General features: G+C 34.8%; 1 protein-coding gene across 1 annotated transcript; it reads left to right on the top strand.

Moving 5' to 3' along the window:
* Positions 1-10,902: 10,902 nt before the first annotated feature.
* Positions 10,903-13,071, top strand: LOC113714154 (uncharacterized). The gene is made up of 2 exons (XM_027237949.1): positions 10,903-11,018; positions 12,669-13,071. Exons 1-2 carry the CDS (start codon positions 10,903-10,905, stop codon positions 13,069-13,071), a joined length of 519 nt encoding a protein of 172 aa, XP_027093750.1.
* Positions 13,072-19,084: the final 6,013 nt, after the last annotated feature.

Here is a 19,084-nt window from a genome sequence, read left to right as displayed (position 1 = left end):
TTGGAGTAGTCACACTTTACCATCTCTAATTTTGAATATATACACTTTGCCACCAAAGGTAATAGCAACTCGAGTAGTTTCTAAGACTAACAACTCATATTATGTATGACTTCTATGAAATTTAGGCTGCGTAGTAGACTAATATTTGCATGATTTATGACAGTTCACCGTTATTATGTGCAAAGAATAGGGGGTTTGGAAGCATAAATACCGAACTTTTAATTTCTTTTGTGCTTAATAATTTACAATTACATTTAAGTATATGTAAGTGATTCTAAGATTAACATACAATTAATGCTTTCTTCCAAAATATTTTTGACAAAATTCTCATATACTCCTTACAAAAAAATCTCACATAGTTTTAGAATAAATTGAAAATTCTCTATATGTTATTTTGATAACGTAAATGTTAAATATGGAATTAGAGATTTTGATTGCTAAATTTTTTTTCACAATGCATTATGGATATATCTTAACATCTTTTTAAAATTACACGTATTGACTTCAAGATCTTTGATACCAAATAATAAAAAATTACACGCCAACATACTCATTTCGTTGGATGGAGTTAACTTTTCTAACGTTTAACCAATCTTCGCAGGGGTGAAGTGCACATTTTTTAAGATTCAAGATTTTAAAATGTTATGACTCCCAAAGTTCAAGGGCGTAAACTGTAATTAATCATCTTTCTTTTTGAAACGAACACTGGTCTAGAACTTTAATAAGAAGTTTTTGTAAGACTGCAGAAAATGAAGTATTAGTATATCACCTGAATCAATCGACAGTCAATTTGCTGTTGTATGTATCCCTAAGTTGGGAGAAACAATTATGAAAACGAAGTTAAGTATTTGTCATAGCCCATGAATACAACAAATCTACTTCTTGACAAGGCAATATTAGGAGGTAGAATCTCCAGCTTGATAAAGAAAGGATTACGCAAATTTGGCTTTTTAGTGTAACGTTGTTGTAAATCATATAATTTTGCTGAGAAAAGAATTGAAGTTTTGGCCCCCCCAATATTTAGATCGTGTGTGTGCTGTACTGGTTCCCAAAATAAATCTAGTTCCCAAAGTTTCTCTCAAAATGAATCTAGTTTCCAAAGTTTCTGATTTCAGGCAAAATTAGGACAACTAATTGAAGATTATAATAACTAACAGTCAAAATTGCCTTTAAAAAAAAAAAAAAAAACTAACGGTCAAAATCAATTTAGTGTTATTTCTATATTTTTAGTCGCTAATGTTTGAAGTTTCAGTCAATATGGTCCCTTAGGTTTAAAGTAGTCATAATTAGGGGTTTTAAGACAAAATAAAGTTTAAATTAAATTAAATATATAACAAAGGTATTCCTAAATCCCTCAAAATTTTATGAAAACACATATATCAAAAAAAAAAAATTCATTGTTTAACCTAAAGAGCATCTTATTCTTGAATAAGTTACAATTGGATAACAATATACGGGTAATATATAAAACAAAATTACTCAAAGAAAATGAGAATCTAGTTTCAATGTGAAAGTTTATTATCATTATTATTATTACAAAAGTTATTGCATGACATGTAGATATAAGCCTCAGATTATTATAGTTAACGGTTGTAATTATAAAATGTAGTGAAGTTTTGTACCATTATGAAGTGCTTTTAGGAACTTTAAAAAAAATTCTTTTTATTTCTTGTTGTCTTCCTATCTATTAAAATCTAACATCTAAACCTAAAGTTTTAAAGTATTTATTTTCATATTCGTGTACCTCGATAATTATTATGACTAATTCAAATAATTTTATAACTGACCAACATTTCAAACTTATTGACAACCTATTGAATAGAAAAATGGATCAACTTAATCTAATTACAGTATATATTCTTTATATTCTTAAAGGGATGTTTTCCGAATTATCACTAAAAGTGAAAAAAATGATAGAAATTATTATAAATTAATTACTTAATAGTGTAAAACAATAATTACATATATTATACAAAATTTGAGACTAACTATGTAAAGAGAAGAAGTATATGAGAAATTAGTGGCATGAATAAAAGGAGTATGAAATAAAAAAGAAGAAAAAAAGTTTAATTGGGATTCCTATTACACATTTTAATAATTTTGTTCTAATTTGCATCTCACTTCATATTAAAAGTTTCAATATCCTATTTAAATTTTATGAGACTATAATTATTCAAATTCCAAACATTGGGGGACTAAAATTACAAACTCAAAATTGTTGACTAACGGCAATTAGACTTTGATAGTGGTCAATGTTGAATTTTCATCAATTGTCGTAAATATGCCTAATATCAAAAACTTTGGAAATTAAAATTTTTTGGACTAAAATATTAAGAATCAATTTGACATATAGGCCAAACATTAGAAACTAATTGCAAATTGCCCTTTTGCCTGGTGTAGTGATCTTTTTCTTTTCCAGATATTTAAGTTCTAAAATTCAACAACCAATCTCAATCATGACGTTTTGCTGGTAGGTAGACATAACTATGAGCGTGTAAATTGTACAACGAACCATGCTAAAGGTGAAAAATTGTGTTTGGACTGGATAATATTTAAAATAATTATTATAACATTTTTTATGATGTGATGTATGGATTTGTCTGGATATCAAAATTTTTCAAATAATTTTTTATTTGTATCATAAACACAATTTTTAATTCACTTTTTTATCTCATATACATCATATCACAAAAAATATTATAATAATTATTTCAAATAATACTCTGTTCAACTGAAGAGATTAAAAACACGTCTTTGAATTCTCGTGTTTTCTATTCTTTTACCAACCATATGATCCAATATCCGTAGATTGATTTTACTATATTTTGATAACAGTAGAAAGCAAAATGTAGGGGGTGAAGAATTCAATGTGCTAGTGCAAAAGCGTTAATATATGCAAATGAAATTTGTTAGGTAGGTGGTATATAAATCTATTTAATCTTGTTTTGTGGAAAAACTAAAAGATTTCTGCTTTTGAGAAGTAAAAACTTTGAATGCTTGCTAATTTCTGGTCTATTTTGCAAAGAAAAATAGAAAGGAAAAGAAAAGGATACTATTTCCGATAAGCACTCCCCACGTGGGTGTGACCAAATCAACACGTATGGAAAATATGTGGATGCAATAAGAACTATTCCCACTGAACTTTCCAAGGTATAACAAAAACATTTGATCTTTCAAAAAAAAAAAAAACATTTGATGTACATGACATAATATAATAGGAATTACCAAAAACGAAAAAAATAGAGTTATAAAGTTGCAAATTAGAGTTCATATAGCTACAAAGAAAAAAAAAGGAGAGGTTGAAATGATATGAATGATCATTCTTTTTTGTTTGCTTAACAGGTTCCTTAATAATAGACTAGAAATTTTTCAGTAGAGAAAGTAATTCAAGGCATTTTTTTTTTGTCAAAAAAAGGACCTGGTTCCACTTCAACTCCCAACCCTTATTTTGATTATTGGTTATTCCCCATTTTTATTACAAGGATCGAACTCTGGTGGATGCCCTAACTAGGGATTACATCACCAAGTCGGCTACCTTGGAGGGACTAAGTAATTCAAGGCATTTGCACACATGGAATGCTAGAAAAAGCTAAAAAGACTAAAAAACTTACAACTGTCTATATACAATTCACGCTTGTCTACAACACTAGATAGTGCTATGTTATTCATTTTCTCTATTCTTCAAGGATAAGGATCACAAACCCCTTTTTTTTTTTTTTGGGGTCTTTTCGGGCCTATTCTTTTTGAGGTTTGGAATGGGGAAGGCCACAAATTTTGGTGATTTTATATATGGCTTAGGTAGTGGTCGTTGAAGGTAACAGATAATTGGTGTATATATATATACTTCATCATATCAGTGTTGAATGAAGATGCTTACTTCGTCAAATCTTGATGTTTGAAAAGTAAATGTGATGATGCAATTTCCTTGAAAAAAAAAAAGAGGCCATATGTGTTAAAGCGACATATTAGTCTATTTCACTTTTTTAATACTCCACAAAATTTTGTTTAAGTAGAAACAACAACATCATCTAAGTGGGAGTAGGTTGAACATTTAAGCAGTGATGGAAGAAGTCAAGAAGACGAGCCAACAATCTCCAATGAACTTTTAACTTAAATAAAAAAAAACCAAAAAAAAAAAAAAAAAGACCTTCAATGGCTCTAGCTTATAGATCATTCATCTTTATGCAATGTAAATCCAATTCTCAATAATTTGATTCACTTGAGGATTTACTTTTCCACATTTTATACTAAATTAAATTTTGAGCAAAAAAGTTTGAAGTTTTTGGTTTACTCAATAGATTTCTTTCTATTGGTTCTGCAGTGTCGTCTGATTTAAATATTCTGCTGTTAAAAGAAAATTTTGCCTATACCTTCTCAGGTATTCTGACGGACATGATTTTGAAGTTTTTATTTTTTATTGTTTTTATCCTTAGGAGCAGTGCATTAATGAGTATAATCATGTTTTGCCTTTTTTCTTTTCCTTTTTTTTCTGGGGTGCAGTACATTATCATCTTTTGCTGATAGCATGGTAAAAGTTACTGTTGACCTGCTTCAGCCTGTCATGCTAATCTCATATTCTAATTAATTGATTAGGTGGTGAAGCATGGCAGAATTATTGGATCTGAAGATGTTAAGCAAACACTGTTTTAGGAATATGCAGGTTATGGAGGAAGATGTCTATAGAGAGTGTGGCTGTAGCAGAATAAATCTGGACAATTATCAGAAGCCTGGGGAAGGAACATGGAAGATGATCTGTTGTGTTAGCAATTTTTTTTAATTTCTGATAGTGCAGCCTTTTTACAGGTTCATTTTTAAATCATTACTCATTAGATGTATAATGGTCATTATTAATTCCTATTCTATCATACATAAATGGGATTAAAAATAAAACGTAAATGGATTTATAAGATCATGGGGAAATATATCCAATGCAATGATCTCATATACAGAAAAAAAAAAAAAAAAAGATCCTAGGAACAATATACAGAAATTGACAGCTGCGACATGCTTACAAAACTAGTCAAATATAATGAGGTTTTGATTTGCTGACCCTGTTTGGCATGAAGAATGCATCACAATCAAGGAAGCAAGAAAAAGAACCAAAATTCCAGAATTACATTTTACTGTTTACTTTATGCTTCCTTGTTCATTTGGTTTTTCTATGCAGAATCTTCAAGCCCGATTAAAATATTTTACCTTGGATTTATTTGGCAGTATTTGATTAGTCCAAACAAAGTTAGTTCTTTCCGCTATGGTATACTGAACATAAACAAAGATTATCCAACAAGAAGCAGTCTAAACTTACAACCTTAGATTTATGGAGCTTCAAGTCAAATAACACAAACTACAAAGCAAATACAGCAAGGAATAGGAACAGCCAACTATTTATACAAGACAAGGAGTACATATATATACATATGTATGGGTCATAATGCAGACATAGACTACAAGGATCTTTGATGAGAAATCAGAAAATGGGTCAATTCCAATTGTCCAAGAAAATTAGAAAAAAGAATAGTCACCAAGTTTGTGACATGTACCCCTAGGCGTACGGCTTTACCTATGGGACAAAGGAGGAATCTGACACACTTCCCTGCAATCAAGAAGAATAATGAGAATTCTCAACTTTGATCTTCAAATTCATCTTCAGAACCATCTTCAAATTCATCGTCAAATTTGTTTGCCTGGCAGCTCTGTAGATGATGAAATTGCTTATTAGCATCTCATGCACCAAAAACCAATGCATTCTTTGCATCTTTTACCACCTCACTCTTCTGAAGGTTATCTTTTTTATGCGATCACTTTTGTCCTGCATGCAGTTTCTTTCCCTTAGGGACATTGCCTTTTTCCTGGCTTCCCTCAATTGCAGTTGATCAATATATTTCTCATGCACGGCTTTGTTTTTAATCTTCTTTAGAACAGGAGGACTAATAACGGTAGCTCCTCGTGAGTCATTCGATAGTGAAAGAAGTTTTCCGTGGGCAGACGAAGAAATTTGTTTGCATCTTTTGTCCAACCCTAGTCCTTCTCTATTCAATTCAGGTGTGGAAAATAGTTTATTCTCCCAAACACCTTGAGTGGATGGATCCAATGTTGGGTCCAAAACAATAAAAAGATCTGCTTCATAATGTTGGTCTGCAGCATACTGTTAATGTAGGAGCTGTTGGACAGTTCTACGTGTAAGATGATCCTTCTGCTTGCTGTATCTCAACGTTTTCGTGTCAGACTCTGAAGCGTTTAGCAATTTACTTGCTGAGAGTGACAGCGAGGCATTCACCACTTTTGTTGAGGATCGTGACTGTTGTTGAGCTGGGGTCAAAAGCTCAGAATGGATTTTTTCAAAACATTCCTGGGCAGATTTTTCAGGCATCTGCAACAAACTTCCAAGAATTAAAGCCAAATCAAGACAGCAGAAATGTAAGCTAGAAAAGGCTGGAGAGAATCTTTATCTATAAAACCTCAAAGTTGGAAATGTAGTTTAAACAATGGCTTCATGGTCTTATGTGTGAATAATGAGTAGGATTATCAGACCAACATTGACTTGTATGTGAACTCAGGAAAAAAAATTTGATACCACAAGGAGACTTAGAAAAGGTATCTGAATCTTAAACAAAATAAGAATAGTAGATTTAAGAATTAAAGGAGGTCAAGCATATTATAAGTTACCAGTCTATTTGTTCTTGCATTTGAATTTCATTTTCCTGCCTGCACTTCTAAGAAACAGAGCGATTGGGTATATGAACTCAAGCAAGGGGAAAGAAAAACATATGAAATTTTGCGAAGTCCTACCTCCTCTTGGGCACAAATCAGTTCATCATAAGTTCCATCAAACTATAATTGTAGTTCCGTAAAATTTTATTCAGGGACCATATTTGACAATAAGTGCATATTTTCAAAAGAAACCAAAAGAATTAATTTAAACATGTATTTCCCATTGCATGCAACTAATTTGACAATTATGAGAGCTATGAATGGAAAAAAGTATTGGCTAAAAGTTATTCTAGAACATTTTTTTCCCAATACAGTGACACAGATATCATTGAAAGAAACCAAATTTCTTTGTCAAGGTAATCAACTGGCAGCATATTACCATTTTGGCAACTTTCTTCCAGAAATGGGGTGTCGGCTTTGCTGCAAAATAAGCTCTTCCCGGCTCCAATTCTTGCTCTGCTGTCCATCCCTGAAACATCCTATGCTCTTCTTCAACTTGGATTTTCTTCCTTTTCGCAGGAGTCTGTTTTTTTTCTGCTTCAAAACCAACACTCCGACCTTCCCCTCCTATTAAATCTGCGGACAGAACATTAATGGTTGCATTTTCACTAATAGGCTCTCCAGGTAAATTTGCTCCTAGTTTGTCTTTTCCATCATCTGAAAGGACCTTTTTGTACAAACAACCAAAGAGAACATTCTGGATGGACTCATTACCCCCAACATCACCAATTCTTGCAGTGTGTTCATCTTTAATTCCTCGACCGGCACTTCTTGTATGCCTCTTTTCAATTTTATACATGTATTGCTCAGACAAATTAACATCCCCATTAGCTTTTCCACTATCATGTGATGGTACAGAACCATGGTTCAAAGTCGTGGTCGCGGTCACGGTCGCGGCCTGGAACGTTCCACATCGGTCTCGACATATCGATCGTGGTCTCGATGAGACGCAAATTTTAAAGTATTTAATATTCTAAAAATTATTAATAATATAAAAAAAGTATGCTAAACAAAAATAATAAAAAATAGCAAAAGAAATGGCCGAGTCAATCCGTCACGGTGTAACTCGCCCGATTTCTCGTCTTAATTCGGGATAACTCGGAGTGACTCGGCCGACTCAATCTGTCGCGGTGATGTTTCGGACGATTTCTCGGCGAGTCAAGTATCTCGGTATCGTTTCGTCACGGTATCGTATCGGTAGGGGCCGAGACGGTGACGACTCGGCCGAGTCGTCTCGGTCTCGGCCGAGACTTCGAACCATGTACAAAACCAGATTACAGCAATGGCAGAAATATTACAACAACCAATATGAATTTAACTACAACAAAATTTAATGGAACAAAGAGTTTGAGAATTCAAAAGATGAACTCAGCTTTTCATTAGTGAACTTCAATAACAACTTACAAGAATAGAAATTATGGTTTCAGAGGAGAAGGGGAAAGAGATGAAGGAAAACATGGGAAGGACAAATGAGATTGGCAATGCCAAATATTCTTACAACCAAATCTGAAAAAATGACAAAAGATGAATCATTACAAAAGTTTCCCAGGCTTATATCATTTCCTAAGCTAACTAACTTCCAACGTGACCAACGAGCTTAAGACATGTGTCCCTCCCAGAATCTTCAACTGCAGTGGTCCTCAACTCCTGCAAAATTTGTAGATTTCTAGTAAAGGCGTGCTTCTTATTGTTTCACTCTCCACACCTTTGTTTCTGTTTCACGCCTTCTTATTTCTTCATGCTCCTGTAAACTAAAGCTGAGTATCAGTCCCTCCACTCCATCACAGAGCTTTCCTCTTTAGAAAAATCTTGCCCTCACTATTGGAACTGAGGAAATTGCCTCTCAATTTCCTCAGCATCCTCCCAGGTTGCTTCAGCTGGATTAGTTCCCCACCAATGCACCAACCACTGTACTGTGGCAGCATTTCTTTTCTTAACTATTCTCCTATCCAACACTGCTACTGGTTCTAGTCTCAAGTGCCCTTTTGCATCAACATCTGGCAGCTGCAGAACTGGAGTAATTGTTGGAATGTATGCCCTAAAACAATGTATTTGTTTTTATTTTATACATTCCTAAATTATATGTTTTGTATTTTAATAATTTCTTATTTATCTGTTAAATATTGGATATAACTGATAAAGTCCTTAGAATGTTTACTAATGTGATGGTAGTCACAAGAGTTGATGACTATGAGATATCAATCGCATTTATAGTAATATTCTTAAAATTCCCTAGTTATAGTACTAATGAAATAGGACATCTTTAGTACGGTAAAACTAGTACACAGTTAGCCTCTAATTAATGTAATTAGTGGTTGTTCTCATCAACTATGGTATGATGATACCTAGGCTAATGTGTAGATGATTTGGAAAGTACAAATGCATTGGAATGATCCATTTAGAGATCCCGTTAGGATATCTATCTAGTGCCAATGGTGTATCTCTAGTAAAAAATTGTGTAAGTGATCCTACGACTTGAGATCACCATAGTATCTTGAGTGTGAATCGCTACATTTTGACTCTATTTACTTGTTACTCTTCGTGAGTGCCTTAAAGTGTAGAAGTTGGATGTAGTGTGAAGCATGTAAAGAGAATGGGTGATCGAAATAGGATTTACCACTCTGATAGAAGGAGTTGATATCCGGATGGCCACTAGTGGGAAATTAGCCCTAAAGTCGACTATTAGGTAAATTGAAAAATGTCTTCAATTTAACCTAATTCAGGGTAAATTTCGGGAACTGGAAAACTTAATTAGTCATCAGGGAATTGGCGCTTATTCCTTATTCCTGACTAATTGGATATCTTTGGTGAAAGGATAATAATTACACGGTAATTTTTCAAGGAAATGTTAGGTGAAATTCCCTTGACTAATTCCGAGTAATTGGGCGGTTGCGATGTGTTGCTAGACACCGCTCGTGATCTTTAATTATGGATTAATTATTTATTATAAGTTATGATAAAATAAAGTCGTTTATTTTATCTAATTATTAAACCATAATTATTACCAACTTATTCGGGACCTATTGGGTCACACACAATAGAGATTTAATTCTGGATTAAAACTATGTAAATTATCGGGGTTTAATTTTAAAAGAAAATAAATTCCAGGCCTATTTGAGTAAATAAGAGTGAACGATTATCTCTTATCTGTCAGATAACTGATAGATAGAGTTTTGGGTGATGAGAAGTCTTATCGTTTGATTTTGAATCAAATAGAAAGACTCATCATTCTATTTTATTATCTCTCTTTCTCCTTTTAACTCCTAAGGGAGAGATAGAGGAGGTGAGAGAGGTGAAGGTAACAAAAAGGCAAAAGGGAGAATCTGTGAGGGTCACATATTTTTCGAATAAGAGCAAGAAGGGCTAGCAACTTTTTCATGCTCTTCAGTACATAGTTCGTGAGACGACCCAGGGTTGCTCTAGCGTGGATATCAGTAGAGGCAGGACGATTGGACTGCTCAAGGGCTAACAATCCTCAAACAACGCTGCAGGGAGACGCCGCTTGGATTAAGGTAATCCTAAAACCCTACTTTTAATACATCATACGTAAAATCTAAGGTGATTCCTGGATGGTTTTAGAGAAAAAATTTTTATTTTTCCGCTGCGTAGTGTCTCTAAAATCCAACAGTGGTATCAGAGCCATCCCTAAGAATTTTACGTATGATTTTAAGCAATTTTGGATTCATGGATTAATATTACTGGTTGGATTTAATTGATATGCGAAATTGTGTGTAAGAACAAGTTTCGGAGGAATATAAATATTGGGACTATATGGAAACTTGAATACCAAGGGCGTTTAGAACTGGTTTCATGCACCTTGGACTCTTGTTACGGTTCCGACTAGTCTGATATTCTTCCATCTTAGTCCTTTGCATTAGCCAAGAAAGCTTTGAATGAACAAGTTTGCTGTAATCTGATTATACTGTTGTTATGGGTTTGGTTTTCTGAAATTTTGAGGCCTCCGAATAACCTTTAAAATCTGGAAAAGTTACAGATTTTATTGGTTATTCATTCAATCAAAACTTGAATTTTGATCATCACTTTGCCGGGCATTTGCGGGTCATGCTGTCCAACGTGATTATCAGGTTTTCTTTTTCTTATGAGATGGAATCAGACCTGAATCTTTGTTGATGATCTGCAAGAGTTGCTGGTCTCTTAGTTTTATGAAAAAAAAATAGGTTAGCAGCCAAAATGCAGCAGTTTTGCTGCTGCAACAGCCGACATTGCTGCCAGCGATCTTCCAAGGGCTGCCGCTTGCTGCCGCTGCTATGTGAGGCCATGGGAGGCTTCCTTGGTGGTGGTGGAAGGTTGCTATAGCTCTTGGTGGTTGCTGGGTAAGCAAACCAAGAGTTTTCAAGGCGTGAGAATGCATCAAAACTGCTGCAAATTGCAGCAGCAACCTATGCAAGAAAAAACTGCAGCAGGTTACTGCTGAAGATGAGCTCCATTGTTGCGACCACTTGGGAGCTATTGCTGGGAGCCGTTGCCACTGGTGATAAGTGTAGAACCCAGTGGTGGTGACAGTAGAAATGGTGGCCAATGGTGGTTGCCAGTGATGCTAGAAAACGATTGCAAGAGTGGTTTAGGAAACTGGAATTTTTTTTCCCCTAAAACTTGAAGTTTTGAACTTTTGGCAATCCTTTGAATTAAATCCCATTTTAATTGTTAAAATATGTTATGGAATCATTTATTTCATATATTATTAGGTTGGGAATTATTTTAGAACTAATTTGACTAATTTGAATTATTTTCCCACTCTTTCCTCAAATTAGTTGAGGATAAAGTTGACCTAATAAAATTTAATTTTACCAGTATTTCTTGCGTATGCATGGACCCAAAATTTGTTTGGGACCTTAGGAATTAAATCCAATTAATCCATGAATTGAGATTGCTTATTTTACATGCTTTTCTTTTATTTAAAGTTGTTTAAATTGTGAAAATGCATGGTGGATGGTTGTGGATATAGTACACAATATGATTGTGGTATTTTGGATGGTTACAATCATTCTAGGTTTGAATGGTTGTAATTAATTTTAAAATAGGGTCTGCGTGTCCTGCCTTTCTTATTTTCTAATTGTAATTTCTTTTCTCATCTAAATTCCCCCCGAATGTAACTCGGGGTTTCTTCTATACTATTTGTAATGTACAATAGATAGGAATAGATGATAGGAATTTATATAATTTATATTTGAAAAGAAGAAAGGAGGCATACTACAACGAAGGAGTTCGTCTCGGTATTAAAGATTTTAGTCTCATGCTAATTTTCCTAATGGCCGGGGAAATTAGTTTAGGAATATCCACAACCATCCACGATTTAAATTCATGTTAATACGTTTTTGAAATGGTTATATGCATGTTTATTGATGAGACCAGATGAGCAATTTTTCCAAATTTTAATTATAAAATATTTTTGGAAAAAAAAAGGAGACAAATCCCTCAACAATAATATTAAATCAATAAAATGCCTTCCATCATTATAGTATAAAACTAGAGTCGTTATTAAGTGCTAGCTTGTTGGGATTCACCCAAGGCTGCCTTACTTACTACGTGTTTTTGCTATGAGAAATGTTCTCAAGAATGATGGGTTTGATTTAGCTAAAATTATGATTTGTTGGGATTCACTCAAAATCATTAATTTTAGAGGCAAGTGTTGGGTTGATTCATAGAGATTTAAAGTCAAGAGTTGACACCCAACTAATCTAGGAATTACAATAAGTTGTAATTGGTAAAAGTACCTACCTTTCATAATTATTTTCGATTTGTTGAGACACACTCAAGGTCGAAATAAATTAAGATAGGATCCTAGCCACTATGGAATTTTAGAAATTCCCGATTCAATTTAAGAGGGTAATTGATTTGAAAAAAATTAGTGGAAATAAAATCATAATTTTGAAGTTTTTATGATTTTATTAAACAAAACATTTTTCTAACAAATTCTATCTTTCATGTTGTTGTAGAATGAGTAACAATTTGAGCCTTCGTACTATTCTTACTGATTGCAAATTCAATGACACGAACTTTCTTGATTGGCATCGTAATGTCCTTATTGTTCTCATTCATGAGAAAATTGAGTATGTACTTGATGGTTCAATGCCTCAAGAGTCTGAACCTACTGCACCTGCTGCTGTTAGAAATACTTATAAGAAACATAAGGATGACAATAGGGAAGTTTCATGTATCATGATAGCTTCCATGACTTCTCAGCTTCAACAGCAGCACATGAACATGGGGGCGTATGATATCGTACAACACCTAAGAGAGTTGTTTGAACAACAATCAAGGACGGTTAGATATGATACATCTAAAGAATTGTTCAGGTGCAAGATGGCAGAGGGAGCACCTGTTGCTCGCATGTCTTGAAAATAATTGGGCTAATTGAAAAACTGGCCGAATTAGGTTTTAAGATGGATCAGGAGCTGAATGTTGATTTAGTGCTCCAATCTCTGCCAGATTCTTTCTCACAGTTTGTTATGAACTATCAGATGAATAATCTGCAGCACCCTTTGCCTCAATTGTTGAATGTGCTGAAAACTGCTGAGAAAGAAATCAAAAAGGGAAAAGGCTCTACTGGTGTGCTTGTCGTTACTTCCTCTAAGAAGAAGAAGAGGCAAGAAAAGGGATTTAAGAAATCCAAAAACAAGCTCACCCAAAATCCCAAAAAGGCAAAGGCGGACCAGTCCAAAGCAACTTGCTTCCATTGTAATCAAACTGGACATTGGAAAAGGAACTGCAAGTCATACTTGGAGAGCCTGAAGCAAAAGAAGCCTGTTGAAACTTCATCATCAAGTACATATATGATTGAAATTAATGTGTCTATTTCCAAATCAGACTCTTGGGTATTAGATACCGGATGTGGTTCTCACATTTGCACATCTAGGCAAGGTCTAAGGGACAGTAGAAAGTTGGAAAAAGAAGAAGTCACCCTACGTGTGGGCAATGGAGCAAAAGTTGTTGCTTTAGCTGTAGGGACTTATTATATCACTTTACCCAATGGATTGATTTTAGAATTATTAAATTGTTATTGTGTTCTAGCACTTACTACAAACATCATTTCTATTTCCTGTTTGGATTTAAATGGGTTTCGGATAACCTAGGAGAATAAATGTTGCTCTTTTTCTAAAAATGGTGTGTTTTATGGTTCTGGAAGTTGGAATAATGGTTTATATATTCTAGATCTTGATCATCAAATTCTCAATGTGAGTGAAAAAAGAATGAGAATAGATAAACTAAATAAAACCTACCTCTGGCACTGTAGGCTTGGTCATGTAAATGAAAAACGCATCTCCAAGTTATACTAACATGGATACTTGGATTCATTTGATTATAAATCATATGATACATGCGAAGCTTGTTTACTTGGCAAAATGACCAAAATGCCCTTCACTGGAAAAAGGGAACGAGCCAGTGATTTACTTGGGCTAGTACATACTGATGTATGCGGCCCAATGTCGATCACTGCTAGAGGTGATTTTTCATACTTCATCACCTTCACAGATGACAATTCGAGATATGGTTACGTGTATTTAATGAAATTCAAATCTGAATTCTTTGAAAAGTTTAAGGAATTCAAGAATGAAGTAGAAAAACAAACCAATAAAAGTATTAAAACACTATGATCTGATTGTGGTGGAGAATACTTAAATGACGAGTTTGGAGTTTATTTAAAGGATAACGAAATAGTTCCACAATGGACTCCTCCAGGTACACCACAGTTAAATGGTGTATCTGAAAGGAGAAATCGAACCTTATTGGATATGGTTCGTTCTATGATGAGCCACTCAAGTGCCCCAAAATCGTTTTGGGGATTTGCATTAGATGCAGCCTCTTATACTCTTAATAGAGTACCCATTAAAGTTGTCGACTCCACACCATATGAGATATGGAAAGGAAAGAAACCAAATCTGTCTTATATGAAGGTTTGGGGCTGCCCAACTTATGTGAAGAGGGCAGAGTCAGACAAGTTTGAAGCTAGATCTGACAAATGTTTGTTTGTAGGGTATCCAAGAGAGTCTATAGGATACTATTTCTACAATCCAATTGAGCAAAAGGTATTTGTCTCAAAACATGCTGTTTTTCTAGAGAAAGAATACATTCTAGAAAGAAGCAGTGGGAGTAGAATAGATCTTGAAAAAATTCAGGATCATCCAACAAACATTGAACGATCTAATGAAGAACAGCTTCAACCACACAATGATGGGGCAGATACTGAAGCTGTTGATACACAAGGGCTCCGTAGGTCAGTAAGAACACGCTCAACTTCTAAGAGATACCAATTTCTTGTGAGTCATAGCAATGATGTTCTAGTCATTCAAGATGACGAACCTACTACCTACCAAGAGGCAATATGTAATCCAGACTCCTCTAAATGGTTAGAAGCCATGAATTTCGAAATAAATTTCATGTATGACAATAAGGTGTGGACCTTAGTTGATCCACCTAAAGGGATAAAACATGTAGGGTGTAAATGGATCTTCAAGAAGAAAACTGACATGGATGGTAATGTGGTTACCTATAAAGCTAGACTAGTAGCCAAAGGCTACAAGCAGAAAGAGGGAATCGATTACGATGAAACTTTCTCACCAGTATCTATGCTTAAATCCATTCGGATATTGCTTGCCATAGCAGCATATCATGACTATGAGATTTGGCAAATGGATGTAAAGACCGCGTTCCTTAACGGGACATTGCATGAGGATGTGTATATGACACAACCTGAAGGCTTTACATCTACAAATCCTAGTCAAATATGTAAGTTACAAAAGTCTATTTATGAACTTAAGCAGGCATCTAGGAGTTGGAACATCCGATTCGATGAGACGATCAAAGAGTTTGGATTTCTCAAGAATCCGGATGAACCTTGTGTGTATAAGAAAGTTAGTGGGAGTTCGATTGTTTTCCTTATTTTATATGTAGATGACATATTAATAATGGGAAACAATATACCGATGTTACAATCGGTAAAGGGTTGGTTGCCGAAGAACTTTTCCATGAAAGATTTAGGAGAAGCGGCCTATATATTAGGCATTAAGATCTATAGGGATAGATCTAAAAGGCTACTGGGTCTTTCACAATCTACATACATAGAAAAGGTGCTAAAAAGGTTTAGCATGGATCAGTCTAAGAGGGGTAATTTACTTATGACTCAGGGTATAAACCTTTCTAAAAACATGTGTCCAAGACACAAGTTGAGACTGATAAGATGCACAATGTTCCATATGCTTCAGCAATTGGATCAATTATGTATGCTATGTTATGTACAAGACCTGATGTCTCCTATGCTCTGAGTGTCACAAGCAGATTTCAAGCTAATCCAGGTGAGGGTCATTGGATAGCCGTTAAGAACATTCTTAAGTACTTAAGAAGGACCAAAGATTTGTTCTTAATATATGGAAAGGGTGAGTTAGAGCTCAAAGGCTATACTGATGCGAGTTTTCAATCAGATAAGAATGATTTTAAATCACAGTCAGGCTTTATTTTTACTCTTAATGGAGGTGCTGTCTGTTGGAAGAGTTCCAAACAAGACACCATAGCAAATTCTACAACAGAGGCTGAGTACATTGCGGCTGCGGAAGCAGCTAAGGAAGCGGTTTGGATCAAGAAGTTCGTAACTGAACTTGGTGTGGTTCCAACCATTGTTGATCCGATCACTTTGTACTGTGATAACAATGGAGCTATAGCTCAAGCCAAGGAACCTAGGTCTCATCAGCGATCCAAACATGTGCTTAGGAGATTTCACTTGATTAGAGAAATCGTTGCTAGGAATGATGTAAAGATAGAGAGAGTCTCCACAGAGGATAACATAGCTGATTCTCTTACTAAAGTTCTTCCTCAAAAGAAGCATGATAGTCATGTATTATCTTATGGGATGAAAAACATGGATAATGTGTTTTAGTGCAAGTGGGAGATTGTTGGAATGTATGCCCTAAAACAATGTATTTGTTTTTATTTTATACATTCCTAAATTATATGTTTTGTATTTTAATAATTTCTTATTTATCTGTTAAATATTGGATATAACTGATAAAATCCTTAGAATGTTTACTAATGTGATGGTAGTCACAAGAGTTGATGACTATGAGATATCAATCGCATTTATAGTAATATTCTTAAAATTCCCTAATTATAGTACTAATGAAATAGGACATCTTTAGTACGGTAAAACTAGTACACAGTTAGCCTCTAATTAATGTAATTAGTGGTTGTACTCATCAACTATGGTATGATGATACCTAGGCTAATGTGTAGATGATTTGGAAAGTACAAATGTATTGGAATGATCCATTTAGAGATCCCGTTAGGATATCTATCTAGTGCCAATGGTGTATCTCTAGTGAAAAATTGTGTAAGTGATCCTACGACTTGAGATTACCATAGTATCTTGAGTGTGAATCGCTACATTTTGACTCTATTTACTTGTTACTCTTCGTGAGTGCCTTAAAGTGTAGAAGTTGGATGTAGTGTGAAGCATGTAAAGAGAATGGGTGATCGAGATAGGATTTACCACTCTGATAGAAGGAGTTGATATCCGGATGGCCACTAGTGGGAAATTAGCCCTAAAGCCGACTATTAGGTAAATTGAAGAATGTCTTCAATTTAACCTAATTCAGGGTAAATTTCGGGAACTAGAAAACTTAATTAGTCATCAGGGAATTGGCACTTATTCCTTATTCCTGACTAATTGGATATCTTTGGTAAAAGGATAATAATTACACGGTAATTTTTCACGGAAAGGTTAGGTCAAATTCCCTTGACTAATTTCGAGTAATTGGGCGGTTGCGATGTGTTGCTAGACACCGCTCGTGATCTTTAATTATGGATTAATTATTTATTATAAGTTATGATAAAATAAAGTCGTTTATTTTACCTAATTATTAAACCATAATTATTACCAACTTATTCGGGACCTATTGGGTCACACGCAATAGAGATTTAATCTTGGATTAAAACTATGTAAATTATCGGGGTTTAATTTTTCACGGAAAGGTTAGGTCAAATTCCCTTGACTAATTCCGAGTAATTGGGCGGTTGCGATGTGTTGCTAGACACCGCTCGTGATCTTTAATTTGGATTAATTATTTATTATAAGTTATGATAAAATAAAGTCGTTTATTTTTTCTAATTATTAAACCATAATTATTACCAACTTATTCGGGACCTATTGGGTCACACGCAATAGAGATTTAATCCTGTATTAAAACTATGTAAATTATTGTGGTTTAATTTTAAAAAAAAATAAATTCCAGCCCTATTTGAGTAAATAAGAGTGAACGATTATCTCTTATTTGTCAGATAACTGATAGATAAAGTTTTGGGTGATGAGAAGTCTTATCGTTTGATTTTGAATCAAATAGAAAGACTCATCATTCTATTTTATTATCTCTCTTTCTCCTTTTAACTCCTAAGGGAGAGATAGAGGAGGTGAGAGAGATGAAGGTAACAAAAAGGGAAAAGGGAGAATCTGTGAGGGTCACATATTTTTCGAATAAGAGCAAGAAGGACTAGCAACTTTTTCATGCTCTTCAGTACATAGTTCGTGAGACGACCCAGGGTTGCTCTAGCGTGGATATCAGTAGATGCAGGACGACTGGACTGCTCAAGGGCTGACCATCCTCAAACAACGCTGCAGGGAGACGCCGCTTGGATTAAGGTAATCCTAAAATCCTACTTTTAGTACATCATACGTAAAATCTAGGGTGATTCCTGGATGGTTTTAGGGAAAAAATTTTTATTTTTCCGTTGCGTAGTGTCCCTAAAACCCAACAGTAATCTGGTCCCCTATCTTTCTTTTCAGTAATGAAACATGGAAGACTGGATGGGTCTTCGAATTTGCTAGCAAATCCAACTTGTATGCGACTTTGCCAATCCTTTCCTCTACCATATAGGGCCCATAATATTTAGTTGATAGCTTGGTGTTGCTCCTTATGGCTACTGAACTTTGTATGTAAGGTTGTAACCTAAAGTACACCCAATCTCCCACTTCGAATTCTCTCTTAGTTCTCTTCTCATCAGCACATCTCTTCATCCTCTCCTCAGCTTGTTTCTAGTTCCGCTTTAGTGTAGTGTCAATCTTTTGCCTATCCCTCATGTAGTCTTCAACTGTAGCCACTCTAGCTTGAGTGTAAGGCCCCAAAGCTAGCTGTAGTGGTGGCCTGCCATATAATGCTTCAAAAGGGGTCATCTGTATTGTTCTGTGATAGGTGGTATTATACCACCATTCAGCTAGAGACAGCCAATGATTCCACTTCCTTGGTTCCAAGTGTTGGAAACATCCAATGTACATCTCCAAGACCTGGTTCACTCTTTCAATCTATCCATCAGACTGAGGGTGGTAAGCTGTGCTGAGGTCCAATTTAGCTCCTAGTAGTGAAAACAG

This window comes from Coffea arabica, chromosome 10c, assembly GCF_036785885.1.
Source record: "Coffea arabica cultivar ET-39 chromosome 10c, Coffea Arabica ET-39 HiFi, whole genome shotgun sequence".
In the NCBI taxonomy this organism is placed as follows: Eukaryota; Viridiplantae; Streptophyta; class Magnoliopsida; order Gentianales; family Rubiaceae; genus Coffea; species Coffea arabica.
The sequence above is the reverse complement of the archived record's forward strand: the minus strand, read 5'-3'. Positions and strand labels throughout refer to the sequence as shown.

What these genes read in the sequence shown, in the direction of transcription:
- LOC113714154 (XM_027237949.1), top strand. Translation starts at nt 10,903, where the DNA reads ATGCAGCAGTTTTGCTGCTGCAACAGCCGACATTGCTGCCAGCGATCT. An exon ending in TTCCTTGGTGGTGGTGGAAG is followed by an intron (nt 11,019 to 12,668) that starts GTTGCTATAGCT and finishes ATGTTGTTGTAG; the next exon opens with AATGAGTAACAATTTGAGCC.